Source organism: Arvicola amphibius, chromosome X, assembly GCF_903992535.2.
Source record: "Arvicola amphibius chromosome X, mArvAmp1.2, whole genome shotgun sequence".
NCBI lineage: Eukaryota > Metazoa > Chordata > Mammalia > Rodentia > Cricetidae > Arvicola > Arvicola amphibius.
This window is the reverse complement of record NC_052065.1, coordinates 49,160,346-49,178,803: the sequence shown is the minus strand read 5'-3', so window position 1 is coordinate 49,178,803 and position 18,458 is coordinate 49,160,346. Positions and strand designations below refer to the sequence as shown.

Sequence of the window (18,458 nt, the reverse complement as noted above, 5' to 3'; positions counted from 1 at the left end):
TAGTAATAAAAATTTTATGTAGAACAAATAGATGAAGCAAATGAAAGGTATGCAAAATGTTGGAAATGAAGAGAAATCGTTTCTATTTTCAAATGGTATGATCTTTTTTTAAACTTTCTTCTTCTTTTCTAAATATGTCCATGTTTGTGTGTGTACATTTCATTTTACATACACATGCAGAAGAAAATGAATATTGTTCCTCAGGAGCCATCACCTTGTATTTTGAGACAAGCACTCTCAATGGCATAAGCCTTACTGTTTATACTAGGCAAGCTGGCTGCAGGCCTCAGTGTTTCTAAGGGAATTTCACGGTCTTTGCATGACTTCTGGCACACCTGAAGCTCTTACATTACTGGGTACAGCAAGCAGTACATGATAAAGGCTAAAGTGGTGGGGTGTGCTGCTTTCCTTCAGGAATCTGTCTCTGTCACCCTAGTGCTGGGCCCACAAGCTTGTACTACTACTTCTGATCTTTTTTTGCTATGGGTTCTAGGGGATCAAACTCAGCCCTCAGGCTTATGTGGCATGCTCTTTATGACTGAGCTATTGCCCCAGCTTGAATGACATTATCTTATATAACGAGTACACTAAGGAATGCAACAAACACTGACTCAATATAATTCTATAAAATACAGAATAATGATCATGTTTTAAAAATAAGTTGGATTCTATTCATTAAAAAGGAACAAGCAAAGAAATAATTTAAGAAGTGAACTTATTTAAAATTTCCAAAGAAATAACACCTCCAAGGTCTATAAATGTATTCAAAAGACTATCATTTCCATGTGATTGGATGATGTGGATAAACTGAAATATAATTGTCTGCAGAAACAATATACATCAACCTTCCATATACTAAGCAGTGATGGTCACTATTTTAATAACAAGGATGACCAACTCTTTCCCATTTGAAGATAAAATATTCTCAATGAACCCACTGAAATTTATACTTTTCCAAGTGTCTAGAGGAGAGTATGCTACTTTAAATCTCTCTATATATTTTAAAATTAACTTGGGAATAAGAATTAGATATTAGTACTTTAAAATTCTTCAGTTAGGATTCAGGAACTAGCATGGGAATCACTAGATTGCGGATTGCAGAGGACCTAAAAGATACCACATCTTGCATTTTGCATCCTTCAGAAGAAAGGTGTCAGCCTTCCCTAGGAATCAAATTAAGCACTGCCGCGCAACGCGGCCCCGGTCTGAGCTCTATGCACTAGAACCCAGTTCACGAGCTTCACGCAAGGGGCTGAAGGTTGAGAATACACACGCAGAGACAGACCAACACGCAGACACTGGTACCGAAAGCCCCTCAATCAGAAGGTTCTAGGAAGGAAGAGCAGCTGAAGGCGACAATTCATTAGTCCCAACAAAGCACTGTTTTATGGAGATATACATTAGAGGGAAAGTCAAAGAACATAAAAGTAAATTAACACGTTAGCACATTTTTACTAGGGTCCCAACGATAACATAAAGCACAGAAAGTAAACTGAGTGGAAGTGCTTTTGAAATCATTAGGTAAGAACATTCCTTTTTTCTAATGTCATTAGTAACATGAAATAGAAAAGTGAATCATACATTCCACAGAATTATACCATCTAGAAAGAAAAGGAAATTAAACCTATCCATTTACTTTCACATTTTAAGAAATTGTGTTGAAATATTTGATTTTTAATTAAATATGAAGATTTGGGCCATTAATTAGGAGGGAAGGGACAAAAGAGGATGAGAGTAATAGTATTCAGAATTTATTGTATGTATGTACATATATCATATAATGTTTGTATATACATGTAGCATATCTATGTGAATTTTCCAAACAAAAATTTAACAGAAAACCTTAAAAACAAATATGAAGATCTGACTTCTAAGATACTAACAAACTTGTCCACTGGCAAGTTGATTCAACTGTCAAGATCACTTGCTGCTCTTGCAGAGGACCCAAGTTTCTTTCCTAGCACCCACATGGGAGGTCACAATCATCTGTAGTTACAGTTTCAGGGGATCTGACACTTCTGCATTATGTGAACACCAGACCCACACATATTATATATACAAGCATGAAAGAAAAACATTCATGTATATAAATAAAACTAAATGTTTTTAAAGTCATGATCAATATGGGATTAGAATGTTTTGTTCTGTCTATTCTCCCTACTATATGCAGTTATTCATAATTTAGAACACATGCTTGCTTTTCTATTGATTTGCTCCAATGGAATCAATTTAGTTGTCTGAATCACTGTTATTAGCATTTTATAATTTTTAACTAGTACTGAAATGGTTATATTTCTATTTTTCCATATGTTTCTTATACATTTTAAAATAAATATATTTTATTATATAAATAATATATAGATATACAATTCTATTTTTAATTTATTCATTATTACATAAATTTCTTATTATAAGCATATAATTTTTACATTTATAATATATGGATTACATAGTACAGACATATATGCATATTTATGCTTCATCATTTGTATAAGTATACAACATATATGTGTGTGTTTATATAGTTTATAGATGTTTTGTCATATTCCTATCTAATCCCTCCAATATCTATTCTGAATTAGCTATTAATTTTAGTTACATATTTTACAATAAATGCAAATTGCCTATACTATGAAATATCAAATATTTTAAATAACTTCTTCTTGTCATATATATTATAATTATTTACATGAATGATGCACAGTTTTAATACTAAATTTCTCATGTTAGTAACACCATTCACTTCTTTAAGCATAGTTTGAGTCTTCTTAATAGCATAGATTATGGAACTTGACTTTTCTCATGGTTTAAAATGCTGAAATCTGAGAAAAATGAAAACATTTATACTTAAAAATTGATAGCTAAGGGAGAACTGGACTGAAAGATTCAAGTTATATTCATTTTACATTTGTGAGGCTTTCCTTCCTCTCTTTAACCACTTTGTTTTTTCTTTTTAACTATGTTTATATATGTTGAGGGGAGTATGTGGCCATGATTATGGTGCCTCAGTGGCTAGAAGTTGAGGTTGGATCCCCTGGAGCCAGTTACAGACAATTGTAAGCCATTTTGATATGGCTGCTAAGAACTGAATGTGGGTTCTCTGCACTAGCAGCAAATACGCAAACTAATGAAACATTTCTCCAGATCAAAGAACATGTTTTATGTTTCTATTTTTGGTTTGCTATTTATTGTTTTGAGACAGGGTTTCTCTGTGTAGCCCTGGGTGTCCTGGAACTCACTATGTAAACCATGCTAGCCTTAAACTCACAGATCTGCCTGTCTCTGCCTCCCAAGTGCTAAGATTTAAGGTGTGAACCACCACCACCCTTTCCTATTTTCAATATAGATTTTTCTCTAATGTATTTTACAATATGGCTAGCTTTGTCTATGTAACTCACATTTGAAAGCATTTCTTTAGAAAGTAGTGTGGTTTTATTTTTCTTATAAATTCATCTTGCGGATATGAAAATAATTCAATATTGGGAAAAAAAGCCTTAGGGTTACTGTGTATAGAACCTTAATACCTCATGTCTTAGACCTCAGTCTTTAAGCCAGTGACTCATCATGGGAACTATGAATGAGAAAAATATAAAAGGAAACAAACACATTCCATAACCAAAATGTGGTTAAGCTGAAAATCAGCATATTATGACTCTCAGTGTGGGTAAAAATATGAAACAATTTTTAAATTGTACTTTAAATGTATGGGTTGTTTTACCTGCATGCATGTCTGAGCACCAAATGCATGTAGTGTGCTAAGGTTAGAAGAGGACCTCAGGTTCCCTGGAACTGGATGTACAGTCATTTATGAACAACCATGTGAATGCTGTGTATTGAACTTCAGTCCTCTGGAATAGCAGATTGCTCTTAACTACTGAGTCATCTCTCCAGATCCTGGAACAAAATGTTATGTCTGATTTGGCACATATAATTTTTTTTATATATATGAAACACACATCCAGTTACAAACAATGGGAATCTGCAAACACCAGCATTCTTTTCATTTGATTTTGGCAATTTTTTTGTTTTGTGAGACAAATTCACATGTATCTCAAGCTGTTCTCAAACTCACTGCGTCTCCAATGTTAGCCTTGAATGCTTGATCCTCCTGATTTAACTGAACACTCTTCATATTCTATTTTCTACTAGGTATTCATAAGTCTATGTGCATATATGTGCTTCTGGAATTTTTCTTTTGCATGATATAATTAATAAAGGTTTTTAATTTGAAACATGAATGAAACTAAAAACTTTCCACTCAATTTCAAAACATTACTGTTAAATTCTATAATTTATTAATTCAAATATATACTTGTAAAGTTTCTAAAATTTCTAACATCTGAGACATAAATAACATCCTATCTTTATGTGGAACATGAAAAGTTTTGATTCTGAGGCTGAAAAGATGGCTTATCATTTAAAAGCACTTGCTGCTCTTGTAAAGGACTCTAGTTTGATTCTCAGCACCTTTGTCTTATGGCTGATAACTGTCAGACAACTCCAGATCCAGGGTATGTGGTGCCCTCTTCTTTACTCTATGGAAACGCACATAAATGTACAAACATAAATACAGAAATAAAATAACTACTTAAGAGCCTCCAATTTATTATTAGAATGCAAAATGGCAGCCACTTTGGGAAACACTTAGGCATTTCCTTATAGGCTGAACATAGTTTTGTCATATGACTTAACAGTGAGGATACTCAGTACTTCTGTAAATATCTATGTAGATACATGGTCATTTACAGAAATTTTATTCATAATTACTCCAAATGGAAAACAACATAGAATACCATGAGTAAATGAATGGATAATCAAACCATACTGTATCCAGGCAGTGGGCCATTAATAATTAAAAATGAGCAATGAAGTCATTAAACAAAACAATGATAGCTAAAATGTGCTTTGCTCAGAAAATAAACAAATCTGAAAAACTCCATATTGTATTATTATCATTAAATTCTCATTCTGATTATGAAAATACATATTGTATAAAGACAGAAAAGGATGCATAGGTATAATCCAGGCATTTTAAGGATAGCAAAACTAAGTGACATTGTGATGGTAGATGATGTGGGATTCCCCTCTGTATGCTATGAATACCATTGGTTAATAAAGAAACTGTCTCATGCCTGCACAAAACAGAGCAGAGCTAGGCAGGGAAAACTAAACTGAATGATGGGAAAAAGAAGGCAGAGTAGAGAGAAACCATGTAGCCCTGCCAGAGACAGTCACTAGAAGTTTACTCGGTAAGCCGTAGCCACATGATGAAACACAGATTAATAGAGATGACTTAATTTAAGATATAAGTTAGCCAGAAATATGCTTAAGCTATTGACCAAACAGTATTGCAAATAATATGGTTTCTTTGTGATTATTTTGGGGCTGAGCAGCTGGGAACAAACAAATGGCCTCCTACAACAGGCAGACACACATATTAGCAATGTACATTTGTCAAAAGGCAGAGAACTATATAACACAAACTGAACCCTAATTTACACCATTTAATTTAGCTACATATTATGAATAAATATTTGCTCATAAATTGTATCAAATATACCACACTAATACCAGGTGTTAATAGTGTGGGAAACCATGAGGGAGGAATTGGAAGGAATAAATAAAAGCTACTTGGACTTTAATTTACTATATCTAAGAACACCTACATGACAAAGGTGGAATATATTTAAGGTATATTAAATAATCTTGTATATATTTCAATTATTAGTACAATGAAATTAACATATTGATTCATAACTCTACACCACTAGAATTCAAGTTCTTTAGAACTGAGCTTCTGTTTTAACAAAAACATTTCTCAAACATCCTACTTCCGTATCACATGCTCTTCTCTTTGGTAACTGCATACCTTTTTACTCTATTTCTGAGTTAAATATTTTTATATTTCATATATAAACAATATTGTACAGTATTTGCCATGGTATATATAGCTTATGTCACTTGGTATTAGTTTCTGTTTGTGTTCTGATATTACTCTTTAAATTTTATGGTAAAGATAGACATATATATATATATATATGCGTGTGTGTGTATATATATATACACATATATATATGTGTGTGTGTGTGTTGAATACATATACACAGTGCATGTATATACAATATGAAAATAAAAGTGTTCTCCTAGTTAGCTTCATCTGTCACAATTCAGAATTATCTGAATAGTAGTGCCAGTTTCAGAATTCCCTTGTTAAGATTAGCTGCCCATGGGCATGTGTGTAGGGCATTTTCTTAATTGCTAATTGATGCAGATGTGCCCAGGCCACTATGGGTGGTAACACCCTTAGGCAGGAGATCCTGTGCTGTATTAGAAAGCTACCTACCTGAGTAAAAAATAGGAAGAAAGATAGTAAATTGGGTTGCCCCATAGTATCTGTTCCAGGTTCTTGCCCCCAGTTTCCTGCCTTGAGTTCCTGCCTTGACCTTTTTCAGCAATTTACTATAGCCTGTAAGCTGAAATAAAACCTTTCTTTCAAGTTGCTTTTAGACTTGGTGCTTATTAAAGCAACTGAAAGCAAACTTGGACAGGTGAATTCCACAACTTCCTTCTCCATGACCTGTTTCACCTCGTCACTATTGTAAATAATGCGATATTAAACATGGGAGTTCAATATACAGACCATATTAAAATGTGTTGTTTATTTTATTTGTTTCATGTGCATTTGCTGGGTGGGAGTGTGTGTGTCATGCATTTTGGAATTCAGCATACCTTCTTCCATTATTTGGGTCCTGGGGATATAATTCAGGTTGCTAGGCATTTCAGACGCCTTTATCCACTAAATCCTGTCATTGACCCTGACAACATTTTTAAAAGATATACTCCCAAGATGGGTATTAATGATGATAGTTCTACTTTGCATAAAGCTCCATGTTATTTTCCATAGTGACTGCACTGAGTTGCATTCCCACCAACAGTATATTAGTGTATTATCCCTTGTTCTCCACACCTTTGTGAATACTTGCTGTCTTGCCTTTTCATGATAGGCATTCTAACATGTCAAAGATTCATGGTGGTTTTGATTTACATTTGATGACTACTGATGTTGAGTATTTCTTCACATACCAGTAGCTCATTTTTATGCTTTTATTGGAAAGATATGTACTGAAGTTATTTGTCCACTTACACATTACCTTAGAACATAACCTAGAAATAAATCCACATATACAAGGTGCCCTAGTTTGCTTTTTGTTCCTCCGCTAAAACACTTACTAAAATCAACTTGGGGGAAGAAAGGGTTTGTTTGGCCCATACATTTGGTCACAGTTAATCATTGAGGTCAGTCAGGACAGGAACTCATGCAGGAACCGAGGCAGGAATCTTGGGATAACACTACTTACTGGCTTGCTTTCCATTGCTTGCCCAGTCTGCTTTCTTATCCACCTCAGGACCATCTACCCAGGGATGATACCATACACAGTAAGCTGGGTCCTTCCATCTCTATCATTAATCAAGAAAATGCCCCACAGACAGACATATCATTAGGCCAATGTGATGGAGTCAATTCCTTGGCAGTTTCCTTTTCCAGGTGACTCTAGCTTGTATCAGGTTGACAAAAACTCACCAGCATGTGTGGTCAAATAATTTTTAATAAAGGTAATAAGAATAGGCAAATTCTAAAGTCTTTTAAATAAGGGTTATTGGTAAATGTGAATATACATTTTAAAAAGTGGTACTGAGACATTGCCTTACATTATGTAAAAATTATCAAAGTAATTTACTTAAAGCTGGGGGGGAAACCCTCAGAAAATACAGAGAAAAATTAACTTAACATTGTGCTTAGTGTTAAGAAAAAAGAGGGGTGGCTCTGCTGGTGCAAAGAAGTCCAATTAGGTCAAATCAAACCAAATCAAAATGCCCATCGTTTTATTAAGCACAACACTCTCGTGTGGCCAAGCACATGGCAGGGAGATAGGACAGTGGGGAGCACATGAAAACCTGGAACCATGTGTTTCTCCTCTGGGAGCCTACTTAAATACCCTGTGGGAGTGGTCCTGACTCAGGGAGGGGTCAGGACCTGGCATGCTGGGATTTGGAGTCCAGAGCAATGCAACTACCAAGCCAGAGGTGATGGATGCCAGGGGCTGGAGGCTATGCTCCAGACTTAACATTTAGCAATGTTCATTTGAATGTGACATGAAAAACAAAAGTATGAGCAAACAACTATGCCTCATCAAACTAAACTGCCTCTGCAGAGAAAACAAAGCAGCTCATATTTTACTAATTTCTACAGGGGACAATTGCTAGTATTAGGTCTCTTTCCTTTTTCCATTTACTGTTTCACAATTTTTATTGTACAATTCCCATGTCTATATGAACTGTTGCTTGATTTAAACTACTAAGTATAAGGACCCTACCTCTTATATATGCTGCAAATATATTTCTGCACATTTTCTTTATTTGATTCCATTAACCAAACGTTCTTTATTTTCAGAAAGTTGAACTTGAAGAATACTATAAAATGTTTTATTTCCTTCATCTCTGACCTTCTCCCCTCTTGATTCCTGTCTCCTACTGAGGAAAAACTTGAATGTAACTGCCAGCACAGGAGGATAGCTTCCTCAAGAACTGGACAATGGAATTGTTGCACTGTTCACCTTGTACTCCCAGCCTTCAGACTGTACAAATTAAACTTTTATTAAGATAGTGTCCCCACCAAACCTATTCCTGCACCCACTTTGTTAGGGCAGCCAGCACAGACTTTAGGGGATTTTTCTGTCAACTCTGAGGCACAGTAGTATATGAACACTGGACAGTTACACACCATTTCTACAAACACAATTACCCCTTGATCCAGGATAAATGGAACTGCCCTCCCATTGGTGACCTGCTCTTTCATAAACATCCAAAATACTTTGTTCTCAGAATTTCTACTTGGCCACACTCATTAGAAACACCTTCATCATTACCCCCTTTTCACATTACCTTAAGGCTTAAGGATCTATATCAGCTTACTGATATAACAAGTTCAGACATTCAGAATTCTATGAAGGGAAATTAATATGCACTTGCAAATAAAAATTAGTTTTTTTCCAACAGAGTCTCACTGGAGAAACAAAACACTCTTATGTGATGGCTACATGCCCGGTAGTAGATCGCCAACAGAAAATGAACTCAGTAGCAACTTCGGGACTTCCTTGTCTCATAATCTCATGTCAGGGCTCTTCCTTAAAATATATTCTTAAATTTTTATTTTATTTATACATTTTTTTCTTTTCTCAGTCCTCCAAGTGCTTTGTGCATATATTTTGACTTGCAGTTTCGTGTTTTTATGGAATTACTGAGTGTGTAACCAAGTGTATCTCTGTTTCTTGTGCCATGTCTTGGGAATCTTTTTGTTCTGCTGGTTTGTTTTATCAAATTCTAATATGTTACTTTTTGTTTTTTATCATATTATAATCCTATAGAAGTCTTGTCACTTTCTTGTACTTTTGTTTTATTCTTCTCTCATACATTACATTCTGACCCAAATGCATTTCCCCTCCCTCCACATCTCCTAGTCCTTCCCCCACTCACGACTTTCCCGAAAGCCCAGATCCACTCCTCTTTCCCTTCAAAAAAAAAAGTCAAAAAAAGGTCTCCCAAGGATACCAAGGATATCAACAGAGCCTTATTGTTTTTATTTTTTTTTTGGTTTTTCAAGACAGGGTTTCCCTGTAGTTTCTAGAGCCTGTCCTGGAACTAGCTCTTGTAGACCAGGCTGGCCTCGAACTCAGAGATCCGCCTGCCTCTGCCTCCCGAGTGCTGGGATTAAAGGCATGCGCCACCACCGCCCGGCTGCCTTATCGTTTTCTAATGAGAGACAGTGAGGGAGTAGTTCTGAATGGGAAGAGAGGTATGGAAGAGGGAGGGGAACTGTAATCAGGATATGTTGTATGAGAAAAGAATCTATTTTCTATAAAAGGAAAACAAATTCTATGAGAATCTAGGTTTTTCATCTTATCATCCCAATACTGCTACATATCCTAACAAAGAACACATGTTCATGGAGTGGTTAGTGAGCCAGGTGTAGCAGTGCATGCCTATAATCCCAATACATGGGATGGGAAGGCAGGGCTAAGTTAGAGTCCAGTCACAGGTACATGGCAAGTTCAAGATCAGTCACATGAGAACATCTCACAAAAATAAAAAAATAAACAACACAAATTTCAGTGAATGATAGTCAATAAATGAAGTTTAATTAATAAACATTTAATTTCTTCTATTGTTTTACAACTACCAAGGACAAACCTTTAAAACATTTGACTTCATCAACAAGAACAAAAACAATGACAAAAAACAAGTCTTACTCATGTTTTAAGTTCTCTCTATCCCTTCCTTGAATTGCCATGTTTACTGTGAGCTTCTTTCATGTTTTCAAGAAAATCCTTTTTGTGCTGCTACATTTATTTTCTGGGGAATAAAATATCTCTAAACTTGGGCAGGGGAGTAAACAATGGACATATCTCCAAGGAAAGTAGACTGGCTCTGGCAGGAGTTTTAGAACTGACTTCATGGCTGCTTTGACTCTTCCTTTGCTCCTCTTTTAAAGCTGCTTCATAATGATCCTTGAAGTAACTATAGGAGATTTTATTTATTTTGGCCACAAACTTTAGGACAGTCATCTCGCTGGTTTCAGCATATGCTTTGGGACCCCACAGGAACATATAGCAAGGAGGATCGCTGTTGGCTACCTGCTGGTATTCCAGATACTTCAGCTTCACCAAATCTTGAGTGATGAGCTTGCGGGGCTCTCCATAGATTTGATGCTTCTTCCCAGGATACACACCCATAGATCTCAGCATTCTCCAGATATCTTCTTCATCCACAGAGTTGTCATTCATTAAGATCATGCCCAGGATAGTCATCAGAAAACCGGTCTTGGGCATGCCCTTGCCAGCACGAACCCTCCCATTATTGGGAAGTTTCAGCTTGCTGATAAGATCATATACTTGCCTGCTTGATTCAACTTCCCTCAGTTCAACTGCATAGATATCTGCAAGTCTCTCAGCAGTTTTCCTGAGGATCTCAGGGAAGTCATTGACTTCATCCTTATCAATAATCTTCATCATATCTTCCTTTGTAGTAAGCTGCTTAATTTTGTAGTTGTCAAGGAGAAGCTGAGACAGTGCAAAGACTTTTCTGGCTAAAAAGTCTTGCTGGCGATTAGTGAAGAGGTAATCCACAAAACGGTTTTCATCATCATCTACATCACCAATGGAACTTTCATCTGATATGTTGAAAGAAAGGACATCCATAGGTATGTTGAAAGTGCTTTCTTTCTCTGGCATCTTAGAGGCATGACATGATTCAGGAGAGGACTGCTCTGCTGCCTCTACTGTTTCCTGTGCACCTTCAGAAGCCTGAGCAACATTTCGAGCTCTGTGTCGTCTCCCACGGGCATGTAGTTTACTCTTCTGACCTCGAGGCATGATGACTAATTATGGGGAAAAAAAGCAAGAATAAGAGCAGGATTCTGGAGACAGAAGAAGGTGGTATGAACAGCTTTATCACGAGGTGGCCTCCTTTTGTTTAATTCTCCCTCTAAAGGTTTCTATGAAAATTCTAGGAACACAAAGGGCTTCTGTTTTAATTGGCTCATATTCAGTGGCATAAGATAAAATGCATCTTAGACTGTTGCTTGGGCAAGTACAAAGCTTATCCGACTATCATTCCTATGAGGAATTTTAAAACTAAGAATAATGTATGTGGGACCCCTTTTGTCATGCTTAGGTAAGGATTTGTCTCTCATTCAGGTTATTCACTCATTATTCCCAAAGTGCTTGATACCTTCTTTCTGCTCACTAGTACTTGCACTCTCACAATGAAAGATCTACACTCTTTTATGTTTAATATAAAGAGCTGAAATTGGTGATTCAGTTGAAGAAAGAGGATTACAAGTTCAAACTCTGTCTTGGCTACAGATTTAGTCAAGGGCAGCCTGGACAACTTAGTGATACTCTTTCTCAAAATAAAAGTCTAAAAAGAGGACAAAGGATGGGCCTCAAAGGGTAGAGTGCTTCTTAGCATGGTATATTCTTAAACAAAGTCAAAAATAAAACAAACACCTTATAACTTTATAGAATTGACCAAGCAGGCTTATCCTGAAAAGCTCCATCCTGGTCCTTCAAATATTGAATACACTGATGGTCCTTTCACCCTTTCCCTTGACATATGAGCCTTTTATTTTCCTAGAAATACTTTCTTCTTGCTAGTACCACTTGAGACTTCCTAGGAGGAGTTGGTTGCCACTTAATTTGCCTATCGTTTATCAATAGGGGATGACTTCTGTCATCTGCCATATATACAAAGTTCTTTAGCTCCCAGAAATAACTATAAATTCTCATATAGTGCATAAGAACACTCAGAAACTCCTTTCACATGATCAAAATCATTATACCATGCATGAGAGGCAATTTTCCACTTGACACATTACTACTGTATAGACAAAGCAAGCTACCAGTTGTGGAGAGTTGATTCTCTGGGATCTTCCATACAGTCTTTACATGGATTTCTGGGATGTTTCTCACACTAAAACCCTGAGACTGTTATTGTCAAAATTCGACTAGTAGCAGTGTCTCTCACAGTTGATGATAAGAGTAGGGAGTGAGCCATCTGTTGTTATATTAAGCTTCTCTTTGATCTACTGTATAGAGCTCTACATTTCTTTTTGCCTTCACCTTCCTGAGACTATAGAGCCAGCTATTCCATTGTTCTTAGGTCTTAAGAAGGCTGAGCACAAAGGTGCACCTTGTGTAGCAGTAGGGCTCTCTTCTATGACGGGTGGCAAAGGAGAGTAAGGGTGCTGATGGTGTGTGTGTGTGTGTGTACACATACATGCATGCACATGCATGGGGATAGTGATCTCTTCTGAGGTTTCCTTAGGCTGAGAATAAGAATGAGTTTTGGGCAGGGTGTAGGCTTTGTAGATATGCCAAGTGGTAGGTATACCTACTACAAGCCTGAAGACAAGGATATAGATTTTGTGATTGTTGGCTCTGAGATGATCCTAAACTGAGAACAAGGATGTGGCTTGTCATTAACTCTGAGACTTTTTAGAGTAGCAACTCTGGTACATGGTACTTTAGTCTCCTAATATGTGCATAGTGAGGTCTAGGGCCTATCTTTGGGTGATATCTCCTCTGAGGTATTCCAAGACTAATAACAAGGGCTGTTTTGTAGTAATGACTGGGGCAGAGGGAGGATGAATGGAATTGGGTGGGGGATGGACTTGGTGAGGGAAGAAGAAAGAGTGGGAGAGACAGAGAGGGCTGGAGAATGAGTACAAGCTGACCAGAGGGTAAGGGACAGGAGCAGAGAGAGATAGGGAAGGTGCTAGGCAGAGTGAGGAATGTAGTAGTGGGGATGAAATACTAGGTGAGGAGAGAAAAGATGGGACAGTATAGGGAAGGGAGGTGGAGGGAAGGAGAGGGAGATAGAGGAGGTGGGAAGAAGAAAGGGTGGGATGTGTAAAGATAAAAATATGGAAGGGAGAGCAAGGAAAAAGAGAGATAAATAGGGAAAGAAAGGAGGGGGAACAGAAAAGAGAGAGCAATGAGAGAAAAGTGATGGAAGAGGAAGGGAAGGGAGAGAAAAGAAGGGGAAGTGGAGGGGAAAAGAGGAAAGATTGGGAAAAGAAGTGAGAAGAGGAAAGAGAGAACAGAGAAAAAGAGGAAAAGATAGAGAATAGGAAGAAGAGGAAAAGAGAACAGAGGAGGAGAATGTGGAAGGGTGATAGGAAAGAGGGGGAATGTGTGGAATAGTCCTTTATACTGTATGAATATATTATTGTGATTGCTTTAATAAAAAGGGCAAATGGTCAATAGCTAGGGTGGATTTGGGAGGCAGATAAAATGCAAGGAAGAAGAGTGGAGTCACAAAGAGTTGGCAGCCAGATGCAGAGGAAGCAGGAAATGTACAAAATGGGTAACAATCTATGAGACACATGGCAGCAAGTAAATAAATAAAAATGTGTTGATTTAATTTATAGGAGCCAGTTAAAAACAAGTTTAAGCTAATTAATAATAAGTTGGTGTGGTTATTTGACAGCGGGCTGGCAGGACAGAGCTGACAAGTGTTCTGATGAAAAACACTACTGACAGAGGAAATTGGAGTGGGAGGGTGGAAAAAAAGGAGAACAGAAGGAAGAGGGATGGGAGGGAGAACAAGGAAAGAGAGGAGATGGGGGGAAGAAAGGGACAGAGGTGGGAAGAGAGAAGGGGTGAAGGGGATGGGAGAGAGAAAAGGTAAGGGGAGGATGAATATGGAAAAGGAGGAGATGGGAGTAGGGATGAGAGGGAAGACAGATGGGAGGGAGAATGGGAAGAGAGAAAGGGTAGAATGGAGGGAGGAAAGGAGAGGCAAGGAGAAAAAAAGGAAAGGGAAGGAGAGGAAGGGGGAATGGGGAAAGGGAGGAGGGAAAGACTGGAAGGAAAGGAGGGAAGGATAAGAGGTTGTGGAAGTTAGAAGGGATTAGGAAAGAAGAGAGAAGGGAGGGGATTGGAAATGTTAGGTGGAGGAGAAAGAGGGAAAGAGAGGAGGGGTAATGGGGGGGAGGGAGGAGGAAATAGAGAAGGGAAGAACAACAAAATAGAGTGAGAAGGAAAGGGAGGGAGGAGGGGAGGGAAGGAGGGAGGAAAGAAGGGAATGAGGAAGAAAGGATAAAATAGAAATTGGAGAATATTTGCAGGGGTACAAAGGGAGAGAAAAACACAAGGAAGATGAAGAATGGTAGGAAAAGATGAGGTAGGAGATACTGGAGAAGGGGAAAGAGACAGGAATGGGGAGAACGTGGTGGATCCAACAACAGGCTAGGTTTGTTAGAGGGAATGGTTGGGGAGTGACAAAGGAAGACTAAAGCAGAACGTGAAGAATTGAATACCAAGGAAGAGAGAAAGGGCATGAGGGAAGCAGAGGATGGAGTAAGGGTAGGAACTGGATGGAGGAGTAGTCAGGGGTAAGTGAGATTAGGAGGATAGAGAGGTATCGTCTCTCCAGGGATTACTCTATAAAAGGAATAGTGTCACCCCCATCTGGAAGGAGGGTTCCCCCCACCCCGGTGTCCCCCCCACCCCGCATGCGGGGCAGGATTCGCGTGGCAGGATTTCGCTGTAGTTTTAGAGCCTGTCCTGGAACTAGCTCTTGTAGACCAGGATGGCTTTGAACTCACAGGGATCCGCCTGCCTCTGCCTCCCGAGATCTGGGATTAATGGCATGTGCCGCCACCACCAGATGGAGGGTTCCCTCTCTTGTGAGTGGGGTTGAAGGCACCATTCGCCATTTCATGGACCCCAGGGTTAGAAAGAGGAGCTTTCCTGGGGACGATAGACTGAGAACCGAGTGCCTTAAGAGCGGTTTCCGAATATAGTGGGTACCAAACTCATTCTCATTCACCTACTCACTTCACTCTGCAAGATTCTTTGTTCCTTACTTCGGCTAGGGCAACAGCCAGCCTTGGACGGAGAGCTTTACGGTGTCGAGCTCACCCCCACAGGCATCGGAAGCTTAAACCAGGAAATGAGATCACAAACGCTAAGACCAACGAGAGTACAGCGGTGCGCCACATCTCTGGCGCCCCCTAGAGCATGGGAGGTGTTACTCCACCAGCCTAACAGAAGACTCATTGGGTACATTGTAGCATTTGCGGCTATGCCCTCAGCTATTCCAAGTTACTTCAAAATGCTTCATCTCTGTGAGCCTTCTCATAGAAAGCCGCCTGAGGGAGGTTCTTTAGCCATAAACATACTTGAACAAAAGTCTGCAGAAAATGATATGGTGTTCTTAGGCCATAATTATCCTAGTTCATCTAATGGTTCCCATTTCTTAAGGGATTTCACGGCAAATGCCACCTTCCTGCAAATTCGTTAGGTGTGCCTTCCAATATTAGAAAAAAAATAGTTGTGTGTTTTCAGAGTGATTGGGTAATAAGGCAGACTAAGAAAGCAGAAAGCATAGACTAGGAGGTGGCTTTCAAAGAAAATGATGGTGATGTATTTAATTTCCTCATCATGCAGACTTAGTTTTATTACTGCTGAAAAATTTTATATGAATATGTATACATATGTGTATGTACAATCATTATTTTATATATATATAAAATCATATATATATATATGGAGAGAGAGAGACAGAGAGAGAGAGAGAGAGAGAGAGAGAGAGAGAGAGAGAGAGAGAGAGAGAGAGAGAGAGAGAGAGGTGGTGTGTGTGCCACTCAGACAGCAATGGTCAGGTCAGGAATCAGGAATTTTTTTTCTTTCCACATGTGGGACCCATGAGTGATTTAAACTCACGTCCTCAGGCTTAGTTAGCATCAAGCACCTTTACCTTCTGAGTCATCTAGCCATCCCAATTCTGAAATATTTAAAAACTGCAGGCAAAGAGTTGAAGTACAAGAGTTTACAGATATCAATCATTTGAATAATTTGAATAGTTTTGTAGCACTTGCACATATAAGTGTTCATGTTGTTGTTGGCATATTTGTTTTGGCATTTTATTTTTCAAAGGCTTCATTTAATTTGGTTCTTATTTTTCTGGCAATGGATAACACCCGACACTTTGTGAACATTTTTTTAAAGTATCATTTAAGATATATTTAGGAGTAGTGATGAAAAAAGGGTCAAGACAGATTCAAAAGTCCTTGGAGGTAATTGAAGAATGAGAACAGAGTTTGGACTCCAGCACTCAAGTTAAAAAAAAAAAAAAGCTGGGCATGGCAAAGTACATGAAGCAGAGATAGCAGGATCCTTCGGTCTTTCTAGCTGAATCAGTGAGCTCTAGGGTCTCAGAGAGTGTTTTCAATCAAAAAGGGTGGAGTGGTTGAGGAAGATATCTGATGTTGACCTTTGGCCTCAATATGCAAATACATGTATGTATGCACAAATACATGCATACATTAACATACATGTTACAAACACACAAACCTGAAATGTCAGCTTCACTGTAGGAACTACATAATCAAATCACCATCAGAAATCTACCTTCTCTCTATAATTTACTACTTAAGAATATGAGAGATAGCTGGGTAGTGGTGGCCTGACCTACCCCTTTAATCCCAGCACTCGGGAGGCAGAGGTAGGCAGATCTCTGTGAGTTCGAGGCCAGCATGGTCTACAAGAACTACTTTCAGGACAGGCTCCAAAGTTATATAGAAACCCTGTCTCCAAAAAAATCAACAAACAAACAAACAAAAAGAATATGAGAGATGTGTATAGTTGCACCTGAGAAGGAGAAATAGATAAGATCTGAGTAAACTGAGAGTGATAAGGGGAGGAGAACATGATGGAACTGGATGGCTGCATTGGGGGAAGAGGCAGAGAGGGAAAGCAAGGAAAGAGATATCTTTACAGAGGGAGCCATTAAGGAGTTAGGCAGAAACCTGGTGCCAGGGAAATTTCCAGGAATCCACAAAGATGACTCCAGCTAAGATTTCTAGCAATAGTGGAGCAGGTGCCTAAACTGGCCTGCCCTGTAATCAGATTGATAAATAACTTAATTGACATCATAGACCCTTCACCCAGTAACTGATGGAAGCTGATGCAGAGATCTATAGCTAAGCACTGGGTCAAGCTCCTGGTGTCCAGTCGAAGAGAGGGAGGAGGTCTAGATCATAATGATGAAATCCACAGAGAATGCTGACCTGTGCTACTGGGGAGCTCACTGACTCTGGACTGACACCTGATGAACCTGAATAGGACTAAACTAGGCCCTCTGAATGTTCTGTGGCTTGGGTAGTCTGTGAGGCTACTGGCAATGGGACCAGAATTTATCCCTAGTGCATTAAATGGCTTTTTGGAACCCATTCCCTATGGAGAGATACAGCGGGGGAGGGGCTTGGTCCTACTTCAACTTGATATGAAGACTTTGTTGACTCCCAATGGTAAGCCTTACCCCTTCTGAGGAGTGGATGGGGGGTTAGGTTGGGGGGAGGTGGGAAGGAGTGGGAAGAGGGAAGGGAGGGGGACTGTGATTAGTATATAAAATGAAAACAGTGTAAATAAATAAGTTTGTACTAAATTTTAAAAAGAATATGAGAATTTTACTATTTTATCAACTAGTTTTGTATTTTATGGTTTATTTTGCAATAAACATTTATATTCTTCCAAAACTCATATCCTGATGTCTCTTTTCTTATGTGTGACTGTGTTGGCTGGGTTTTTCTTAGTGAAGATGAGAACACTCAAAATGTTAATCAGTGTTTTTCTTTTACTTTGTATTTTTAAAAAAATGTTACTGGGGTGTGCATGTGTGTGCGCCAGAAGATGTCAACATGCGTATGTATGCAGAAGTCTACCTCAGTGATAATTCTTCAGGTTCCCTGCACTTTTTGTGAAATAGTCCTTCTTTGACCTGGAGCTCTCTTATTAACCCAGGTTGACTGGCCAGTGAGCCCTAGGAATCTTCCCACCTCAGCTTCCTTAGAACTGAGATTATAAATCTGTTCTCCCCCAATACCAGTCTTTTTT

At 38.5% G+C, this 18,458-nt stretch overlaps 1 protein-coding gene across 1 annotated transcript; it reads right to left on the bottom strand.

Annotated features, from left to right (window-relative positions):
- Positions 1-10,403: 10,403 nt before the first annotated feature.
- LOC119804241 (melanoma-associated antigen B5-like) lies at positions 10,404-11,429 on the bottom strand. The gene has a single exon (XM_038315718.1). It carries the CDS (start codon positions 11,427-11,429, stop codon positions 10,404-10,406), a length of 1,026 nt encoding a protein of 341 aa, XP_038171646.1.
- Between the last annotated feature and the right edge of the window lie 7,029 nt (positions 11,430-18,458).